Source organism: Staurois parvus, unplaced genomic scaffold, assembly GCF_062004578.1.
Source record: "Staurois parvus isolate SC_StPar_1 unplaced genomic scaffold, SC_StPar_1.0 ptg000013l, whole genome shotgun sequence".
In the NCBI taxonomy this organism is placed as follows: Eukaryota; Metazoa; Chordata; class Amphibia; order Anura; family Ranidae; genus Staurois; species Staurois parvus.
The window spans coordinates 6436328-6458185 of NW_028317809.1; the positions used below are offsets into that span (position 1 = coordinate 6436328).

The window sequence follows — 21858 nt, forward strand, 5'->3', positions numbered from 1 at the left end:
GAGGGCATGGGAGGAGGAGACCAAGGAACTAGAGAGAAGGAGGCCTTGTGAGGAGCGGAAAGTGCGTTTTGGGGTGGTATTTGGATATTAGGTCAGTGATGTAGTTTGGGGCAGAGTTATGGACAACTTTGTACGTCAGTGTTAGCATTTTGAATTTGATCCGTTGGGCAATCGGAAGCCAGTGGAGGGATTGACAGAGGGGGGTGGCGCAAACGGAGCGGTTGGTAAGGTGGATGAGTCTGTCTGCTGTATTCAGAATCGACTGAAGCGGGGATAGCCTACGGTGAGGCAGGCCAGTGAGGAGGGAGTTGCAGTAATCGAATCTCCTGATAAGACAGACCGAACCCGTAGCCACATGCACATGCTCAGTTTAGTGTGTATTGCTAGAAAGGTTTTTTTTTTTCTTGGGAGAGTGCATGTGATCAGCACAGGGCCAATCAGGACTGTCTAGACAGAGGGTCAGGGGTCTTGCATCCTCCTAGAGCAGAAAGAAAACTCCTACAAGCTTTAACCAGTGCTCTGCTGAAGTCACAAGACTGCTCTAACTGTTGATGAGAAAAGGTATTTAACAGTTTATATTTACTAAAATAATTGCATTTCCATGTTCTGTGTATTGTGGGAGACCAGATATAGTGAATGCCAGGTCCTGGGTTTAGTAACACTTTAATAAATAATTTGACCGAGAGAGCTAAGAGTTTTCTATTTCCTCATATCTGGAGCGACATAGGACTGGTGGAGTGCACAAGTTTAACCCTGTAAGGGCATTCAGCATTACATATCTCTGACTCTTGGTCCTGTGTTTTCAAAGACGAGAGTGGTGAAGGGGTAGTTATCCAGTGGGTGTCTCAAGCACTTAAGACCTTCTGTAATTAGGTATGATATGAGGCACAACATAAGCGTGTATGCACGAAGTACCTTAACATGTTCTGTTTGGAAAAGCACTGAATTTACTAAAAGGGATGTTTTTATTGTATGGACTTTCTAAGAACACCAATAATTTTTTTTCTCACCAAGTATATTTCAAACTGTTTGTCTGCAATATTGACAAATGATGGATGGGAAGAAGCTCTCTTGTTCTGGAAGGACATCATATGACGTCCTCCCACTCAAGGTGCGCGGTGCTGCGTTTGGTGGTGTGTTGTGTTCCTAGGTCACAGTGGATCACTGATCGCGGTATAGAGCCGATGATGCAGGCTCTTTATCATGTGATCAACGATGTCCAATCACAACTGATTACATGTAAACAGGAAATGCCAGTTATAGGTAGTCCTCTCCTCATGTTGACAGCTCGTGAGAAGAGGACTGCCGATAAGCGACAATCTTCAGAGTTGACATCCGCACTGATATTAAGGGCACTGATCATCAGTGCCCTGGTGGTCAGTGCAGTCCCATCAGTGCCCATCAGTGATGCCCCTCAGTGTCCATCAATGCTGCCTGTCAGTACTTCATCAGTGCAGTCGATTAGTGCCCACCAGGGCCATCTATCAGTGCCACCTACCAGTGCCCATCAGTGATGCTTGTCGGTGCCCATCAGTGCCTCCTCATCAGTGCTGCCTATTAGTGCACATCAGTGAAGGAGAAAAACAGAAAATAAGAAAAACTTTTTTCCTAAAATTTTTGGTCTTTTTCTGTTTAGCAACAAATAAAAACCCAGTGGTGATTAAATACCACCAAAAGAAAGCTCTAAGAAAAAAATTATAAAAATTACATTTGGATACAGTGTTGCATGGCCGCGCAATCGTTGCTCAAAGTGCTACGGCGCTGAAAGCTGAAAATTGACCTGGGCAGGAAGGGGGTGAAAGAGCCCAGTGGGCACGTGGTTAAAAGGATAAATTCACCTTTAGGAGCATGTTGCATCCATATTTGGGGTGTAACATGTAACACGATCATGATGCTTGTATTTCATTCACACTGCCTATAGCTCAAGCACTGTCTGCCCTTACAGAGGAAAGGGCAGAGCTCTCAAGGCAATGTGTGCAGGATCCTGAATTTTCAACCACTGATTGTGGGTGCAATGCTCTGCATTCTCCAGTGAAATAAAATAATGAATGCACATTTTTTTCCTGCAACAATATGTGCATTTATTATATTTTTCATAAAGAGGACACAGAATTACGTACCACTGTTTTTGTCACATGTTTTATAAATTTTCACATGTGTATTTTTCAGTTAAATTTGAATGCATTTTTTTTATGTGTGAGTATTTGCAAATGGCTTATTAAAGAATATGTAAACCCTTACCTTGTAAAACAGCCCAATTAATTTAAAATATAAATGAAAGGCAAAGCCTTTGTGTATTTATATAAAAATATAAATACCTTTTTTCCCTTTTATATGAAGTGATCCCATAGCCTCTGTTCTCAGCTGCATAGAGAGGTGAGGGAGAAGAAACAGTAGCACACTGAACTTCCCAGTGATTGGCTAGAGAACTGACAACACTGTGCTCTCCTGCCTAGTGTGGTTACTTTTTAATAGGAAAGCAGAGGGACTGGCAGGAACACCAGGGATTTCACACAAAAGAAGCAATACAAAGATCAGGATACTTTTTCATACAAATACGAGGCTCAGCAGGCAAATATCAGGAATATGAAATGTTGGGTTTAAAATCACTATAAGCTGATATTGCTTTTTATGTATAAGGAGGTTTGCCATTTGTGTTCCATCCACCTCCATGGCCACAGGTGTATAAAATCAAGCACCTAGGCATGCAGACTGCTTCTACAAACATTTGTGAAAGAATGGGTCACTCTCAGGAGCTCAGTGAATTCAAGCATGGTACCATGATAGATTGCCACCTGTGCAATAAGTCCATCTGTGAAATTTTCTTTTCCTAAATATTTCACGGTCAACTTTTAGTGGTATTATAACAAAGTGGAAGCAACTGGGAACAACAGCAACTCAGCCACAAAGTGGTAGGCCACTTTAAATGACAGAGCGGGGTCAGCGAATGTTGAAGCGCACAGTACGCAGAAGTCACCAACTGTCTGCAGAGTCAATAGCTAAAGACCTCCAAACTTCATGTGGTCTTCAGATTAGCACAACAACAGTGTGTAGAGAGCTTAATGGAATGGGTTTCCATGGCCGAGCAGCTGCATCCAAGCCTTACATCACCAAGTGCAATGAAAAGATTTGGATGCAGTGGTGTAAAGCACGCTGCCACTGGACTCTTGAGCAGTGGAGACGTGTTCTCTGGAGTGACACTTCTCTGTCTGGCAATCCAATGGACATGTCTGGGTTTGGTGGTTGCCAGAAGAACGGTACTTGCCTGACTTCATTGTGCCAAGTGTAAAGTTTGGAGGAGGGGGGATTATGGTGTAGGGATGTTTTACAGGGGTTGGGCTTAGCCCCTTAGTTCTAGTGAAGAGAACTCTTAAGGCATCAGCAAACCAAGACATTTTGGACAATTTCATGCTCCCAACATTGTGGGAACAGTTTGGGGATGGCCCCTTTCTGTTCCACCAGTGCACAAAGCAAGGTCCATAAAGACATGGATGAGTGAGTATGAGGTGGAGGAACTTGACTGGCCTGCACAGAATCCTGACCTCAACCTGATCAAACACATTTGGGATGAATTAGAGAGGAGACTGTGAGCCAGGCCTTCTTGTCCAACATCAGTGCCTGACCTCACAAATGCACTTCTGAAGAATGGGCAAACATTCCAAAAGACAAACTCCTAAACCTTTTGGACAGCCTTCCCAGAAGAGTTGAAGCTGTTATAGCTGCAAAGGGTGGGCCAACCCAGTATTGAACCTTAATGTTTAAGACTGGGATGCCATCAAAATTCATATGCGTGTAAAGGCAGGTGTCCCAATACTTTTGGCAATATACTGTATATTACATGTTAGCTGCAGAGCTGAACTTGTTTTGGACATTCATATACAACCGTAATTCCAAAAAAGTTGGGACGTTGTTTAAAATCTACATAAAATGGAATGCAATGATTTGCACATCTCGCAAACCCATGTTATATTTACAATAGCAAACATATTAAATCATATCAAACATATCAAATGTACAATTTTAAGAAAAAAAGTGATGGCATTTTGAAATTGATGACAGCAACATGTCTCAAAAAAGTTGGGAGAGGGCAACAAAACGCTGGCAAAGTAAGTGGTACTAACATGGAAGAGCTGGAAGAATATTTTGCAACTAATTAGGTTAATTGGCAACAGGTCAGTAACATGCCTGGGTATAAAAAGAGCATCTTAGAGAGTCAAAGTATCTGAGAAGTAAAGATGGGCAGAGGTTCACAAATCTGAAAATCAAAAAATGTCAAAATAATGTTCCTCAATGTAAAACTGCAAAGACTTTAAATATATCATAATCTACAGTACATAATATCAAAATATTCTGAGATTACCTTGTCCCTGTGCACAAGGGACAAGGCAGAAACACAATATTAGATGCCCATGATCTTTGGGCCCTCAGAAGACACCACATTTAAGACAGGAAGGTAAAGCTCTATCAAGCAAAGAAGAAGCCATATCTGAACATGACCCAGAAAAGCCACCATCTTCTCTGAGCCAAAGCTCATTTAAAATAGTCTTCTGCAAAGTGGAAAACTGTTCTGTGGTCAGACAACTCAAAATTTGACATCCTTTTTGGCACCCATGGGAGCCACATCCTCCAGACTTTACTTTTATGTACATTTTACACAGCATCCCAACTTTTTTGGAATTGGGGTTGTATAAATACAAAGCCTAAAAGAAAATTACCCTGTGTTAATTATGGCCTGCAAAGAGCAGTGCTCACAGCCTGTGGTGTTCTGACATATTGTTTATTCACCTAGCCATTGACAATAAACCTCTGCTTTCATGGTTTTATATTGCTTTTGGTAGGTATGCTGTCATGCACTGACATGAGCCATCATCCCTATCAAAAGCCCTTATAACATACATTCATAATAAAAAAAAAAGACATGCACCTGACTGCTGCATACCATTGTGTCACATATTCATGAACTATGGCAAACATCTGCACATGTGTTAACGCATATCAGGGGTGATGAAATTTTTTTAAAAACTACTTGTCCAAGATTCTAAATCAGGGTCCCAATCTACTTGTCCCTCATGACAATCTACTTGTCCTGATAAAAAAAAATAAAATAATTTTAAACAAAGCTGTATTTAAGTAAGGTGAAGGGTTGATGTTTTTTATTAGTCTTTTAGGAATGTCTGGGGCTTTTAGAAATTAAAGCTTTATGTTGACTTAAACGTTTAATGTTTTTACCATTGTGCTGGTTATCTCCCATTCATCTCCCTGTATGTCTCCAGCACCACACCCGGGGACTAGCAGGGAAGGTAGAGACCTTGCAGTGTGATGAGCACCGATTGGGTGCTTGTTAGGAAAGGAGTGTCAGACTCTTTTAACGCTCAGCAAAAGCGCATCTGCTGGGCAAGTAAATGAGGCGCCGGCCCCAATGAGAAAAAAAACGTTATTCTTTCAGGGGGCTACCCTCACACATGGAGGCATTTGGGTGCTCAGTACACTGTGTCCACTATGTTAGGGGCAAAAAAACCCTGCTATAGGTCCGACTGATAATTCATGGAGCCCCCTGTGTCCCCGCCCACACAAATCACACCCACACAAAGAGAAATAACTGGAACCGATCTTTTGTGGCTTTCACTGCAGCAGCTGGAGGATTAGATGCGCAACCTACTCGCTGGGCCAGGGGCACCGGGGTGCGGAGTGCTGGGTGAGAATAGTGAGATTACACTGATTAGCGCATCCCTGCATATTATAGGTATGAATGGACCTTAAAGGATAAAAGTACAATTAAAAAAAATCCCCAGTCAGTACCAATATATTAATTTATTGGGCTCATTTCACAGCACACCCATCGGTGTTAACAATTTCCCCAAGGTATAGATAAGTGAGTGGAGTCTGCATCCTGATCACTTTTTTGCAGGTTGCAGACAGCTGAATGACATTTCTAACTGGTCACCCAAAGCAGTGGATTTGTCACCAAGGTAATAATATACTTAATCACAATAGCAAAATCAGAGGGCCCACACCACATAGCTTACCAGCTGATGTGGTTGATCTAACGGAGGCTTCAACTACAGTCCCCACATCTTGGCCATGCCCCAGGCGTCTGGCCACAATTTGTGGACTGTAGCTGAAGCCTCTGTTAGCTTACCAGCAGATGTGGTTGATCTACTGTATGTGATATGCGTCCTCTAATTTTGCTATTGTGATTGCTCCATGGAATGAGACTTGTACCTAGAGAGGCTAGCACCCACTGTAGAAGGAGAACCAATGGAAGAACAAACGGGAGGCGTTTGAGTGGTGCTATTTTTTACACTTGGTCAGACTTAAATACCGTTTTCAAAATAGGTAGAGAATGTTTGAAGTGGAATGGGAGATTTTTTTTTTCTTTTTCTTATAGCCAACTTTATACTTTTGTGACCTGAACTCATTCATGCCTAGACGCCCAGGCCAAATAGCAGCATCTGCTTGTGTTAGTTAGCTTACAAATAACACTAGGACTAATTTGCATACCAAAATAAGTTTTATATCTTTATGAACATTTAATTGGTAAATTGTTTTACTACAGGCTGAAAATCTGAAAATGTAAAAAAAAAAAAAAAAGACTTTAACATAATTTCTATTAAAAGTTTTAATAATGTAAATGTACCTGGCAATTACCCAATAAAATAGATGGCACTACAGATCCCACTGCAGTGTGATGTTAGCAGTGTGTCTCTGTAGGTCGAAGGCTTATTTTGTCAATGACACCTCCATCTTGCATGTGAATGATCACATGCAAATGAGTGTTGTAGCTGACATAGTAATCACACGATTGGTTCCTGATAGTCAGTAAAGATCATATACCCTACAAACATGCTCTAAAGCATCACCCCTTCTGAGGACGTATATTTATACGAAACGCGTCAAGAAGGAGCCCCACTACCCTGAGACGTCACGCCGCCTGATCACGGAGGCCCGGCGGCCACCATAACTAGCTGACTGGTCAGTAACATTGGCAGCACAGGCTACTTATATTGATTGTTTACAGAGCTATTCTACCTCGTTCACCTGATTTTTATTTGGATATGTGTGTACACTTTTTTACCTTTTAATCATTTCATAATTAAATTACAAGAATACTACACTATGGGATCCCCTATTTTTTGCTCTACTATGAGCACTTAACCCCCAGGACACAGGTCCCATCCAACTCGGAGGATGGAATAAACTTCCTTTTGACCAGACCATTTCATACCATCCATGAGAGGGACCTCATGACCCCCAGGCTGGCTAATATTAACCAATGCGCATTACGATTGCGCTTCTGGTGAGTTTGCAATCCCACTACTCTATCGCACACCACCGGATGATTATCACCTTCCACTTTATGACTGATTCCTGATTCTCAGACTATATGTGCACAGCCTGCTGGATCTTCACTTTTGAATAGCATTTTCACGTCATAGAATTTATCTATTGGGACTCACCTATGTGCTCACATGTGATATTTTATGGTTTTTCTTGAGTGATGATTATGTTTTTATTTTGATTGAGACATATATGTTCTAGATCACCTCAGTTATTCACTGGTTTATTTTATGCACTGCACTTATTCATGATACATTTGATGCTCTAAAGTTGAACAGCTATTTTAGGAATACCAAAAACCTTTCAACATATTAACCTCTAACATAAGAACATTTTTAAGCCCCATTCCCTTTCTGCAAAACCCTGTCAATCTCCTTGGTTTCACTGGTTCTTCCCTTCGACCTCCACATCACTATTGTTTAATGAAATGACGTGGAAGTAGGCAGGAGAATCACTGAGGGCTGCTGTTGACCAAAGAGATTGATGCTGTAGAAAGTGTTGGCTTTCTTTCCTTTAAACTTCAGAGGAGCATTTCTTTTGAAAGGAGTGGTGTTCTAGCAGGCAAGCCATGCTGGAAACGTATACCTTAAAGTAGAAGTTAAGTCAAATACTAACTGTACTTAAACCTGCACCCACCCCCATTTTAAGCCCTATATTAACTACCCTGTAAAGGGAAAATGTCTATAGTTATGTAATCTGTGGGTGCTCTGGTCCACTCACATGATTTTCCCAACAGCCACCTTCATTGAAGAGGAGAGATCACTGACAATGGCTGCAGTGAGTGTGTAGTGACATCACCCATAGGCTTACTATGGGGCATCTGTTGTTGGCTTTCCCTCCTCTACACTGAAGCCAGCACTGGGACCCATTCATGTGACCGGACCAGTGACTTCAGAATAGGTAAGTATTCCTCTACAGGATAGTTAGAATAGGCTTAGAATGGGGGTGAGAGCAGGTTTAAGTATAGTTATTATTTGACTGGATTTTCACTTTAAAAACAGTGTTTTGTACAACAAATAGATTTACCTGAAAGCAGAATAGGCAAATGGAGCAGATAACAAAATCTTCTCTGGAAGCATTTGCAGAAGGTAATACAGACATCATGTCATAAACACCTAAAGTAAAGAATAGCAGGAAGCCTAGCAAGTGACTCCAGATGTTCACAGTTTCATTGGACAAGATGAAAAGGCTAGAGAAAAAATAAAATAGTAAAATGAGCAAGATAAACATTACCATAAAGCTAAAACACTAAGGCACTGAAAAGAGCAAACCTAAGTCCCAAGTACAATAACCCACAGCATCCAGTTAGTATTCAAACACAGAAAGTCTGTTTACAGAACCATGATTACTGGTTGATGGCTGCTACTGAAATCTGCACTTACAGGGTTGAGCAATTAATAAAAACACCAGACAATTTACCATAAAAGACCTAACTAAATAAGGTAGAGCCCTAAAGTATAATAGAATATAGTATATTTAACCTCTTGCTGCCCATGTAACACATATGTGAGGTGACAAAAGAGTGGGCTTTAACACCCACACACGGAACATGTGTGTTCCTGGGCGTCCAATGTTTCTCTGCTGTCAAAGACAGCTCTCAGGCTGCACTGACTATCGGTAGAAGTGGGATCGGCTTAATCACAGTGGTCACATAATTGCCGATTATTTCCTGCCTCTCGGTAGTTCAGAACTTTTTAAAAATATGCTGAGGTGGACAGAAAGGGGTTAAATCAAGAACAACATGTAATTTATGGCATCTTATCAGTACACACAGTAGAAGTGGCTGCTGCATTTGTTTTTTCTAGACTACGTACATTTTTTGCAAGTATGAAATATACCCAATAATCTTACCAATTAACATGTGTTCTTGTAACTTCTTGGTCACTAGCTAAGGGCTTGTTGCCACCAGCAGTCGTGGTGGCTAATGGCATGCATTGGGAAGAGTACTGCCAATGCGTTGTTTCCTTTTTCCAATTTCCTTTTTTTTTTTCATGCCATGGATGACAAAGTTCTATTGTTCACAGAGTGATGCTATGGACTGCAATGCACAATGCGGTGCTGATAAAAAGTACCACATGCTTTGTACTTTTCTCAGCACACACCAACAAAAAGCAATGGTGTAGTGTAAACTGTCCCGATAGGGAACAAGGCTTTTTTGCTGGTTTTGCACTGGGACTGTGCTGTCCCAACACACCTGGCGTGAACGGGCTCTTAACTGAAACTAACAAAGTTATCGGTTTTCCCAGCTATCTTCTTTTAATGCAGGATATCTCTCACTATGCTATGAGATAGGTGAGCAGGGGGGAGCAGCCTAGGGTGACAACACTGTTCCTTCATAGATGCAGTAAGTGGGTATTCAACCTAGGACAGGAATTGTATCAAATGGCAGAATCACCGGTTAAAAAAATAAATAAATAAAAATGCAGCCACCACATCTACAAGGACAGACACACAAGGACCAGTTATTCAATTATATTACATTTTGGTTTTTAGGTTTAGATTTGCTTTAACCTTCATTTTCGTACTGGTTGGACACTATTTTTTAAAAACATAATATTCTCTGGTACTTTGATGAAAGGTGTAAAAACCTGGGAGGAAGTTAAAAAAAAAAAAAGTCTTCTCTGCCTAATCATCAATCATCTGATCTGGTCAGGATTTACATCATCATGTCTATATAAAGCAGTGGTTCTCAACCTTCCTAATGCCGTGACCGTTTAATACAGTTCCTCATGTTGTGGTGACCCCCCAACCATAAAATTATTTTCGTTGCTACTTCATAACTGTAATTTTGCTAGTATTATGAATCGTAATGTAAATATCTGATATGCAGGATGTATTTTCAATGTTACAAATTGAACATAATTAAAGCATAGTGATTAATCACAAAAACAATATGTAATTATATATGGTGAAATATTAATTTCTAATTACAAATAAATGAAATTTTGTCTTGAAGAATGGTGTAGCATGGGTAACAGTCTTAATATAACAACAGTAAACTACATTTTTTTCAGTAGTTGATGACTTTACAGTACATGATTTTATATTTACCCAGTAATTATAATTCATGAAGTGTCGTTTTACCTTCAGTACTGCTGCTTTCAACACAGTAGCTGCTTTTAACAGAGTAGCTGCTTTCAACACAGCAGTTGCTTTCTACACAGTAGCTGCTCTTTACACATGTGACTAATGCACATAAGTACATTATGGCGCCAACCCTGTTACATACACCTGTATTTGTACGGGGTGTATGTGATGGGTTTGGGCGATGATGTCATCACACCGGGTACTCATATGTGAGCGTATCTGCATGTGGGCAGACCCGCCTGGAGACGAATAGAGGAGCGGTGTCTCGGCTCCTAAGACCATCAGAAATATGTGTTTTCCGATGGTCTTAGGCGACCCCTGTGAAAGGGTTGTTCGACCCCCAAAGGGGTCGCGACCCACAGGTTGAGAATCGCTGATCTAAGGGCTCGTTCACACTTGACTTTATTTCTAACTCTTGCCAAACGCCCCTAATAGCGTTTGACAGGCTTTTGGGAAGTGGTTTTAACGCTCCTCAAATGCTCCCAAAATGTACTATGCATGGATTTGAGGTGGTTTGATAGGCGTTTGCCCAGCATTAAAACCGCACCACAAACTCCTATAATGAAGTTAAATGGTATTAACGCTCCGCAACTGCAACGCAAACGCCTGGCAGGCGTTTGCGGAGCAGCACCATAGACTTGAATGGGAGGCTTCAACTCCTCCTGACTTGACTCGAGGTGTCAGTTTTGCCACAACGCTAACGCTTCCGTGTGAACAGCACTATGTGCTGCCATGTGCAGAATTTTCATAGGCGTTTGAGAAGCAATAAAAACGCTTCCCAAACGCCTGCCTGACACCTTCTGACAAAGCTTGTGTGAACATAGCCTTAATCCCAACAATTCAAGGCAGGACGGATCATGCCTGAACAAAACACTATTCTTCTGATGGAAAGGAAAATGAAGGGAATATCTACAGAAGTACTGTGACCTGTATGATAGATAATGCATAAATGTCCCTTAATGTACTCCAAGGAAAGTATTTTACAGTAAGTAAAAAAAAAAGCTATTTTCTGTATCCTACATTAAGGGTCACAAGATACAGTAAGTAATTCAGATACATAGGGATGTTCAAAAGCAGTTCAAGTGAGTGGTGGGCAGCACAACAGACACTAATCAGTTCATGTGAACAACAGGCTAAATGACAGGGCTCAATAGAGCTCGAAGAACTCGAAGAACCTTAAGACCAAAGCTGGCACCAGTTGAGACCTGAATATCTGCCTGGTAAAATTTGATGAGGCCTCAATATCTGCCTGGTAAAATTTGACCATGTTGTGAAAAACAGAAGATTAGGTGACGGCCTTGCAAATCTGAAAAGATGCCTGATGCTGAAAAGCCTGTGAAGCACAAACTGACCTAAAGAAGTGCACTTTGACAGTGAAAGGTGGATCCTTGTCCTAGAATAATGAGCTTCTGAATACACCTGGAGATAGTGGGACAAGGCACAGGTTGTTCCCTACAGGGACTCAGAAATGACAAAAATAGAGATAGGAGAAAGAAGGGGACAACACTGATCAGATCAAAATTATTAAAACTAATACTTTATTGAAAGGTTTAACATTTGGTTAAAAAAAGCTGTTAGAAAGTCCCTCACATTTCTTGGAGTCTAGAGCATTTGATGACAGATGACACATGTAAGGGGGCAGAGAAACAGAGGGAGAAGGGCAGCAGACACTGTGGCTAGCAGTGCTGTTCATCAGCACTTTGTTCTATAGCACTGCCGGCCACAGTATCTGCTGCCCCTCTCCTAGCTTTTAAAAGAGTAGGGATAAATCAGTTAGGTTAGTCCTGATCCTTCAAGTCCTGGGCTTCAACAGCCAGGCTGCTAAAGTCAGTGACAAAAGCAAGGTGGTAAACTAGTCTTTGGGAAAGAAGATGCAGATGATCTGGGACAGCCTACAGAGAGAGTACCTGGAGTCTGACATGGTCTACATCCTCATGGGCCAGTTGTGAGTGATGAGATCAATCCAGTAGAGGCAGCAAAGGAAGGCATTTCAAAAGGAAAGGAATAGGTCAGGTTGAACTGATCCAGAGGAGTCACAAGATCATTCACCATGAAAGCTAGATAATCCCTGGATCTAGAGAGACACTTGCTCAGTTTGTTCTAGAATCTAAAAGCCAGATGATCCAGGTTTGGCACTCTCCACCTTCGACAGAGGTCATGAAACACCCCAGGGTGAGTCCAGATGTTGATGAGTGAGAAAGTCTGTTTGCCAAATCTCAGCACCTGGAAATTGCATAACATCCAGGGCTAGAACGTGACGTTTCGCCCAAGCCAGAATCTGATTAACTTCTTTTTGCACTGCAAGACTTCTGTTTTTTCCCTAATGGTCTATGTAAGCCTTTGCTGTGGCGTTATCTGACTGAATCCTGGTCAGATGACCTTACAGTCCTCAACAAATCGCTCTGACTTTTGAAATATTGATTGAGAGATGAGATTCCTCAGGTGACCAAGTCCCTTGCACCACGAACATCCAGGACTCCTCCCCAGCCCAACAAGCTAGCATTTGTCATGAGAGCCTTCCAGACCAGTGAGAAGACTTCCCCCACCCCAAAGGGCTAAACTCATGAGCCACTAGGCCATGGGAAGCCTAGTTTTGTGGGTCAGGTGCATGTAGGGTTCTTGTCCCATGCCACAAAAATGTTGTGTTGCCATGGATTGGAGTGAAACTGGACATATGGAACGGCTTCTAAGAAAGCTACCATTAAACCTAGGAGCCTCACACAAAACTGGAAGGTCTGCTCCTGGACTGTAGCATCTGAAACATGGGAGCAGCGAGTTTGGAACTCTTCTAGAGGTTCAGGATCCACCCAAATGTCTGCAGTTTGATGAACATTGACTGACAAAGCCTTTGTCAACTGTTTCCTCAGGAAAAGCTCATCCAGGTATTCCACTATGCGAAACCTCGAAGAGCAAAGCAGAGCAAGTACAGGGGTTAGCACCTTTGGTAAAATCCTGAGGTGCAGTACACAGACCAAAAAGAGAGGCAACAAATTGGTAGTGATAGGGACATGCAAGTAGACATCTTTGATGTCCACAGAAACCAAAAAGCATCCCAGAAGGAAGGATGGAACCAATGATTGACCTGGTAAACTCTATGCAGAATGTTTCTGCTTCAAAGGTTTCGAAAGCCTCTAGGTCCAGAACAAGAAAAATGCTTCTTGTTGCTTTGGAAACAAACATATTTTTAATGAAATCCCCAGAACCTTTCCCTGAGAAAAGAGCTGCACCAAAGCAGGTCCTCTAGTCTTTGCTGGGACACTGGCAGGTTTGACAAATTAAAGCGGGGTGAAGGCAGAGTTTAAAAAGCTAGCTTATAGAACCTGGGTACCTCAATCTCGAGCCAAACATCTGAAATGTCTTGAGACCTGGTGGTCACGAGGGCCAACAGATGTCTCTCTACTTTTATAGGTTGGAGCCTCCCTCATTGCAAGCAGAACCTGCTTAAGGGTTTGGAGGATTTGGGAGTCCAGGATTTATGGTAGCTTTACTTTGGACTTGGGAGACCTGGCAGGAATGAGAAAAGGAAATCTTTTTAGTCTCAGGGTAACAGTTTTCAAGACTAAGGCTTAGCCTTCTTTTGCTATGATATCCTTGATAAAGTTGTCAAGGGATTCGCCAAACAGGCATTTCCCATCAAAAGGGCATATGCAAAAGGCATTTCTTGCACCGATGTTCTGCAGATCAACATTTGAGCTAAATAGTCCTCCAAATGAGTAATGAAAGATGCTTCTGTCTGAATATTTGGTGAATAATATCAGCTAACCAATCATCACAGTAGAGTAGAGCCACCAGCATGAGCTGCATTTGCTAGTGAACAGAGGGAAGCACAAGGAGAGATCAAGACATATCCTTGAACCAGACACCAAAATACTTTGGTCCGATGAGCCCTGCAAGCAAACATTGCTAATAATCATCCAAATATATGACGCAATCCTTAGTACCAGGTTAGACCCAGATCAATAGGTGCTTTTCAACAAATGTCTAATATGCAGTTATTATCTTACCTTTTCAGACATAAACGAGATGGTAGATAAGCTCTATATCCATCAGTAATGTATGGATTATCTTTAAGGAAAACAGGAATCTGCTCATAGGTATAAAGTCTAATTCCTCTGGGTAGAAGAACTGGCCAGTACTGGTAACTACCCAGCTCAATATAGTGGGCACTTTTTAGCAGCTTCTGGTGCATGGTGGCAAGTATTTCTCTGAGTCCTGAAACATAAATAAACAATTTATTAACAGGTGATTATTTAAGAACGCGATTACAAATAATTGTGAATTCCAATGGCAAGAATCTGTATATTTCTGTGGCTGGTATGACAGTTGAATGTGAAGAGCTGCTCAGTCGATACAATGCAATGACATCAGCTATGCATGACTGTTTGCACAACCAGCAATTACATGTGATTAGGGACAGATGATATTGGCTGAACACAGTTTGTCTGCAGCTGACCACATTCACCGCAGGTAATCACTGGCTATGTGAACTGTAATTGCATTGTATAAGCTGAGTTAAAACGGTCTGCAACACATTTAGATTTAGATTGTAAGCTCAATGAGCAGGGCCCTCCTATTCCTTCTGTACTGTAATGTATTGTAATGGTACTGTCTCCCTTATATTGTAAAGCGCTGAGCAAACTGTTGGTGCTATATAAACCCTGTATAATAATAATCAATGGGTAATTCCTTTAGATTGTAAGCTCCATGAGCAGGGCCCTCCTATTCCTTCTGTACTGAAATGTATTGTAATGGTACTGTCTCCCTTATATTGTAAAGCGCTGAGCAAACTGTTGGCGCTATATAAACCCTGTATATTAATAATCAATGGCTAATTCCTTTATATTGTAATCTCCATGAGCAGGGCTCTCCTATTCCTTCTGTACTGAAATGTATTGTAATGGTACTGTCTCCCTTATATTGTAAAGCGCTGCACAAACTGTTGGCGCTATATAAATCCTGTATAATAATAATCAATGGGTAATTCCTTTATATTGTAAGCTCCATGAGCAGGGCCCTCCTATTCCTTCTGTACTGAAATGTATTGTAATTGTACTGTCTTCCTTATATTGTAAAGCGCTTCGCAAACTGTTGGCGCTATATAAACCCTGTATAATAATAATCAATGGGTAATTCCTTTAGATTGTAAGCTCCACGAGCAGGGCCCTCCTATTCCTTCTGTACTGTAATGTATTGTAATGGTATTGTCTCCCTTATATTGTAAAGCGCTGCGAAAACTGTTGGAACTGTATAAATCCTGTATAATAATAATTTATAAAGCACTGCTAAGAACCTTACTAATATGGTTTGTTGTGTTCAGAATCTTGAATGAAGCCAAACATTCATTCTGATTAATGGGAAAAAGGGTGTTTCTGGGAGAAAAGGTCATGTGATAGCACTCCCGATCAGTGAGTTTTCTCCTAGGAATTATGCACATACCACATTGCAGGTTCCACACTGAGTTCTGCATTTTATGAAATAAACAAAATTCAGCAGTGTGGAGTCCTTTTATGGTTTTCCTGTGGATTGCAGACAGTATAAACTGAGGATCTTTACAAAATGCCCAAAAAACTAAAAAAGGAACTTTCCATTCCACATATTAATCTGCCATACCTCCCAGAGGAAGATGGAAAAGCAACACCTTTCAGCAAAGGAATCTTCCCTTCCTTGCCCTTGAATTAGGCCAGCGTTACAACTATATGTCACATTAGCGTACCAGGCATGCATTAATGCCTTTTGGCGTTGCTTGCTTTGAATGGCACCCAACACAATAAAGGAACGTATGACATACAGTAACTTACTACCATGTATTGTGGTGCACTGCCTTGGGAAAAATAGTGCAGGTACGTTTCTGGTCTGTTGTGGTATATTGGCAGCCCATTCAAATAAATAGACTTAATAACATAATGCATGTAACACCCTGCAATGGACAACCATGCAGATGTAATTTGACCTATGGGTTGCAACCTGGCTGGTACAAATGGGATTTGGTACCAGTGTTATTAATATGAAATATACCATAAGGCTGGTATTTGTCCCCCCAAAAGGTGGCAATTTTACCCCATTAACATGGACCATGGAGAATTCATATGAATGAAGTAATTGACAAACCCACACCTTCTTATTTCTATTTATCTTTATTTCTCCAATTTCTCTGATATTTGCTGCAATTTATCAACCTCCTGGACTAGTATCATGCTTCCATTATGACTTCTCTGCCTGGCTTCAGTACTTTCTTTCCTCTGAAATACCCACCTGGTGTCCTACTTACCCTTGATCTTGAATTCTCTTGCCTCTGTACTCCTTTCAACGTCTACAGCAGCCATTTTCCACTTTCTGTTCACAACCTTATCAGCGTACAGTCTCCCTGTCCTCAACCCCCACTTCCTTCAACCAACAAACAGTTACCCGTTTGCCATCTTAACCCTTCTCTATTCTACTACTGACCACCTCTACAACCAAATCTCACACCCCTGGCCTGCCCTGGTCACTTCTGACCACTTTTCACGAGTACTCGTACTTGTGAAAATACTCCCAATACCCAAACTGACACTTTGCGGTGCAATTTGCGAAAATACAAAATGTATAGATACTAATTGCACTGCAAAGAATAGCATGCAATTTGAACATGAATGCAATTCCTGTCCAAATCGCATGCCGTTTTTCCAGTGTTCTGTGTGAACCCAGGCTTGTCATAGCCTGACTTCACACAGGAGCAGTGCAGGAAATCTCCCTGCAATTAACCCATGCTGAGCAAAGAGTGGGAGAGAAGGGCATGTGAGGGTGTATACACTGGTGTCAGCTATCAGGTGGAGGATGCAGGCATATGCTCCAGATTCTCAGCTGAAGGTGGGGGAGAGAAAACCGCAGGGGAATCCCTGCAGCTCTCTCTCCTCTCCTTGCAGAGACGACAGTATAAGCTAGATGGCTCTTGACTGGTCAGCACTGTCAGGGTGTTGGCCAATGAGAAGTCATCTAACCCGTACTGTCATCCCTGCACAGAGAGCAGAGAAAGCCACAGAGATTTGAAATCCCTGCAGCTTTCTTTCCTGTCCTACAAATGAGAATCCGAAACATCTGCCTCCATCCTCTGCCTGATGGCCAATACCAAGGTATACATCCCCACACTCCCTTCTCTCCCGCTCTCTGCTCAGCATGGGATCGGTGCAGGGAGATTTCTCACACCACTCCTGCGTGAACTCAGGCTATGACAAGCCTGGGTTCACAAAGGAGCAGTGGAGAAACTGTATGCGATCTGGACAGGAATTGCAATCCTGTTCACATTGCATGCTATTCTTTGCAGTGCAATTTGCGTTCATACATATTGTACTGACGCAAATCGCATCGCAAAGTATCAGTACTTGGTATCGGCGAGTACTTAACCGAAAGAATCGGTACTTGTACGCGCCGATCACAACATGGTATCGGTGCATCCCTATTTGCAACTGTCATGGTGTTGCACGTGATCAGTGCTGACACCAGCTATTTGATGGTTTGACAGTTTGGTTAAGGATAAGGAAATGTGACAGTTAGCATTGCTGGCATGCTGGAAATGCAACTGTTTTTAGAACCCATTAAATCGATGGGTTTAGTTCTGCTTAGTCTGTAGACTGTCAGCAGATTGGCCTCTACAAAATCGGCAGAGTGCCTAAGAATGGAGAGCAACTGTGCATGTGCAGAGCAGGGTGGGGTGGGATAGTGTATTACTGAATTTTAAACAGTATAGGCACCTATTTTTATTGTTTTACATAAGCTACACCTGCTAAAGGGGCCAGCCTGAACTGATCTAGCAAGACTTAATTTTCTGACTAAAGTTCCATTTTAAAGAAGTCTTAAACTCAAAAACAAAAAAATTTAAATTGCAGTTTACTAATTCTTAAAGCAGAATTAACCCCTCCTATCCTTTACAGGCAAGGAGGCTGCCAACGTAGCCACTGTTTGATCTGCAGCTGCCATGGTACTGCACATGTGATCAGTTCTGACACCAGCTATTTGATGGTTTGACAGTTTGGTTGGGAGCACAAGCAAATGTAACAGTTATTTACCATATGCCTTGAATGTAACTATTTTGGGAAACATACCTTTTTGATTGTGGGTATATTCAAAAAAATGCCACATCCCTATTTAAAAATAGAACAAACTATTTTTTCCCTTCTTCATGGGATTTTCAGGGTATATATATCACAACAAGTAGAAAAACTGTATGTCCTCTAAAAGATCATCATATTTGTATTAGCATACAAAAATTAAAAAGAATAAACACATATACAGCTTACAAATTAATGTATATTAACACCTATAGGGACATAGCTGTCAACATATAATTGTATGGTTTGTGTGGCTTCATATAACCGTCACGTTTCAGAGAGTTGTAACTCTTTCAGGGGTATTAAGGGTTTTTACGTCTCTACAATGTAATTGGATATATTTTATAATATCTTACATACATCTTTCAACATAAATTTAGCTTGCGCTCCTATTTTGGGAAAACGTTAAATTGTTGGGTTAAGTCTTGGTCAACACCGGAGCGGCTTCAGGTACGACATGTGATTTACAAATCGCATCTAATGTGTTTCTATGACACTGTCTTAATCAGTGAGATTTGAAGCAGTGCAATTTAAAAAATAGTTCCTGCACTGCTTTTTCCAATTTCATTCTGACTTGCATTGACTTCTGTTAGATGTAGTCGCAAGATGCAGTAAAATCAGAGGTACAAACCCCCAAGACCTGCGACTTTGAAATTGTGGTACTTACTATGAAGTAGTGCAATTTCAAAGACACATTCAGTGTGAACCAGGGCTTAGTGGAACTAAACCATTCTATCGTTTTCAGTCACGGAAGCTGCCATCTTGACCTCTGTCTGATCTTCAACTGCCATGATGCTGATGGTTTGACAGTTTGGATGAGAACAGAAGTAAATGTGACAGTTATATTCCTGGGATGTGTGGGGAATGTAACTGTTTTTTAAACTGTTAAATTGATTGGCTTAGTTCCGCAGAATTAAACCCATTGATTTAATGGTTTCAAAAAGCAGTTACATTCCCTGCATGCCAGGAATGCTAACTGTCACATTTGCTTCTGCTCTCATCCAAACTGTCAAACCATCAATAGCTGGTGACATAACTGATCACATGTGCAGCATCCAGCAAGATCATACAGAGGCTAACATGGAGCTTCCATAACTGAAAAAGATAGGAGGGTTTAATTACGCTTTAAATGCGGTGGCCTCATTAGTTAGCTTTTCGAGGCTCTTTTCCTTTATTTTCACCTGGTGATTCATCCAGTAAATCTGTTATTTTTCAACTTCCTTTAACAGTCAAGCTGTCCTAAAGATGCAGTAGTTAAGAAAAAAACATTTCACACTGACGGGTGCTTACAATGGTCATCTTTTATTGATGTTAAACCTTTATCCCTAAAGGGAAAAAACTGTTACTGTAACTGATTATAAAGAACAGCTGGAGTCCGGATTTAATTTGTTAGTTCAGCCCATCTAAATCGGATAGTTCATCTAACACTGCCATCCCCATAGAGTGACAATGTTGCTGTCCAAAGGTGTCTGTTGCCTCTCCCAAAGACCGCAGACACCCCAAGACACGAAGTGCATCATTGGCTAGATCACTGGGTGAAAATAAGGGGAAAAAGCCTTAAAAAGTAAAACTGATGGGAGTAATTTTTAAAGGCTAACTACATGTTTCCCGCCTTCAGCTAATAACGGAATTTTCTATTCCTCCTATCAGTTCATCCCCCACAGTTATTACCTTTTTCTACCACCAGCCCCTCCCTCTTAGATTGTAAACTCCAAGGAGCTCCTAACCCTCTTGTATTGAACTGTATTGTTGCTGTATTGTCTCCCTTTATATTGTAAAGTGCTGAGCAAACTGTTGGCGCTATATAAATCCTGTATAATAATAATAATAATAATCTTAGATTGTAAGTTCCAAGGAGCAGGGCCCTCCTATCCCTCTTGTATTGAACTGTATTGTTGCTGTATTGTCTCCCGTTATATTGTAAAGCGCTGAGCAAACTGTTGGCGCTATATAAATCCTGTATAATAATAATAATCTTAGATTGTAAGCTCCAAGGATCAGGCCCTCCTAACCCTCTTGTATTGAACTGTATTGTTGCTGTATTGTCTCCCTTTATATTGTAAAGTGCTGAGCAAACTGTTGGCGCTATATAAATCCTGTATAATAATAATAATAATGTTTACATTCACTTTAAATAATTTGTTTGGGCCAAGGTGGTGCAAACAAACCATTTCCTTTACTACTAGATGCACCATCTGTCAGAGCAGCACCTTACTTTGATCTTGTATAATATTTAATACAATAACAAACTGGAGTCAAACTCCAGCTCACACTTAGAAGTGGTAACAGCAAACAGTTTTTTTACCTTTTGGGATAAAGGTTTTACGTGAATATATAAAAGCTGTTCATTGTAAGCACCCCTGTCAGTGGTAAATGTTTTGGTACATCCATAAACTGATACAGTCTACTGGAAAGCTTGTTCTTTAAAAAAAAAAAAAAAAAAAAAACAATGGACTCACTGGCTAGATCATCAGATGAAAATAAAGGAAAGCAAGCAAGTAAAGGAAAGTAAAAGAAAACTAAAGCAAGTAAAGGAAACTAATGCAGCCGCCACATCTAAGAATAGATAAGCTACGAGATAATAAAATGTTTGCTTTGAGCAGGAGCGTCTCTAGGGTTGGTGTCACCCGGTGCGATAACACTTGGTGACAACCCCTCCGACGATCCCCGCAGAATGGATCAGATCTGCGGATTGAGCATAATGGATTGGACTCCGATTCATTATGCTCCCCAATCCGCAGATCCGATCCATCCTGCGGAGATCGTCGGCTTTCTTTACAACTTACCTTTTCGTGGAGCGGGTCCGGTATCACCCTGAATAGGTTGCATGCCCACGATCCCCGCAGGATGGTTCGGATCTGCGGATTGAGCATAATGAATCGGAGTCCGATCCATTATGCTCCCATGATTGTCAGCTTGCTTTACAACTTACCTTTTGGTGAAGCGGGTCCGGAGTCACCCGTGCGGTAGGTGTCACCCTGCGCGGCACGCACCTGCCTTGGGACGTCACTGCTTTTGAGTGTTATACTGCTTTAAATCTACAACTGTTCCAATATCTTAGGCTAGGCAATATAATAAATGACAATATAAAAAAAATTAAAATAAGCTGCAATATAATATAATAAATATAAACTGCTTTTGCATTTAAAGGGTTACTAAACCCAGGACACTGCATTCACTATATCTGGTCTTCCACAGAACATGAAAATGCAATTATTTTAGTAATTATAAACTGCTATATACCTTTTCTCATCAGCAGTAAAGTATATAGCAGTCTTGTGACTTCTATCAGTGTCAGGCTGAGCACTGGTTAAAATTATTCTAAATTTTTTTTTCTTAAATAACAAAC

The 21858-nt window shown here is 41.1% G+C and overlaps 1 protein-coding gene across 1 annotated transcript in view; it reads right to left on the minus strand.

Annotated features, from left to right (window-relative positions):
* The window catches only part of PAQR3 (progestin and adipoQ receptor family member 3), a 65935-nt gene that overhangs the window by 42878 nt on the left and 1199 nt on the right, over nt 1-21858 (minus strand). Inside the window, exons 2-3 of the mRNA XM_089675419.1 lie at nt 14430-14637; nt 8365-8527 (exon numbers count right to left, since the gene is read on the minus strand). Coding sequence (XP_089531545.1) covers nt 8365-8527; nt 14430-14614 — 348 coding nt within the window. The 5' untranslated portion in view covers nt 14615-14637. The remainder of the gene's footprint in view (nt 1-8364; nt 8528-14429; nt 14638-21858) is intronic.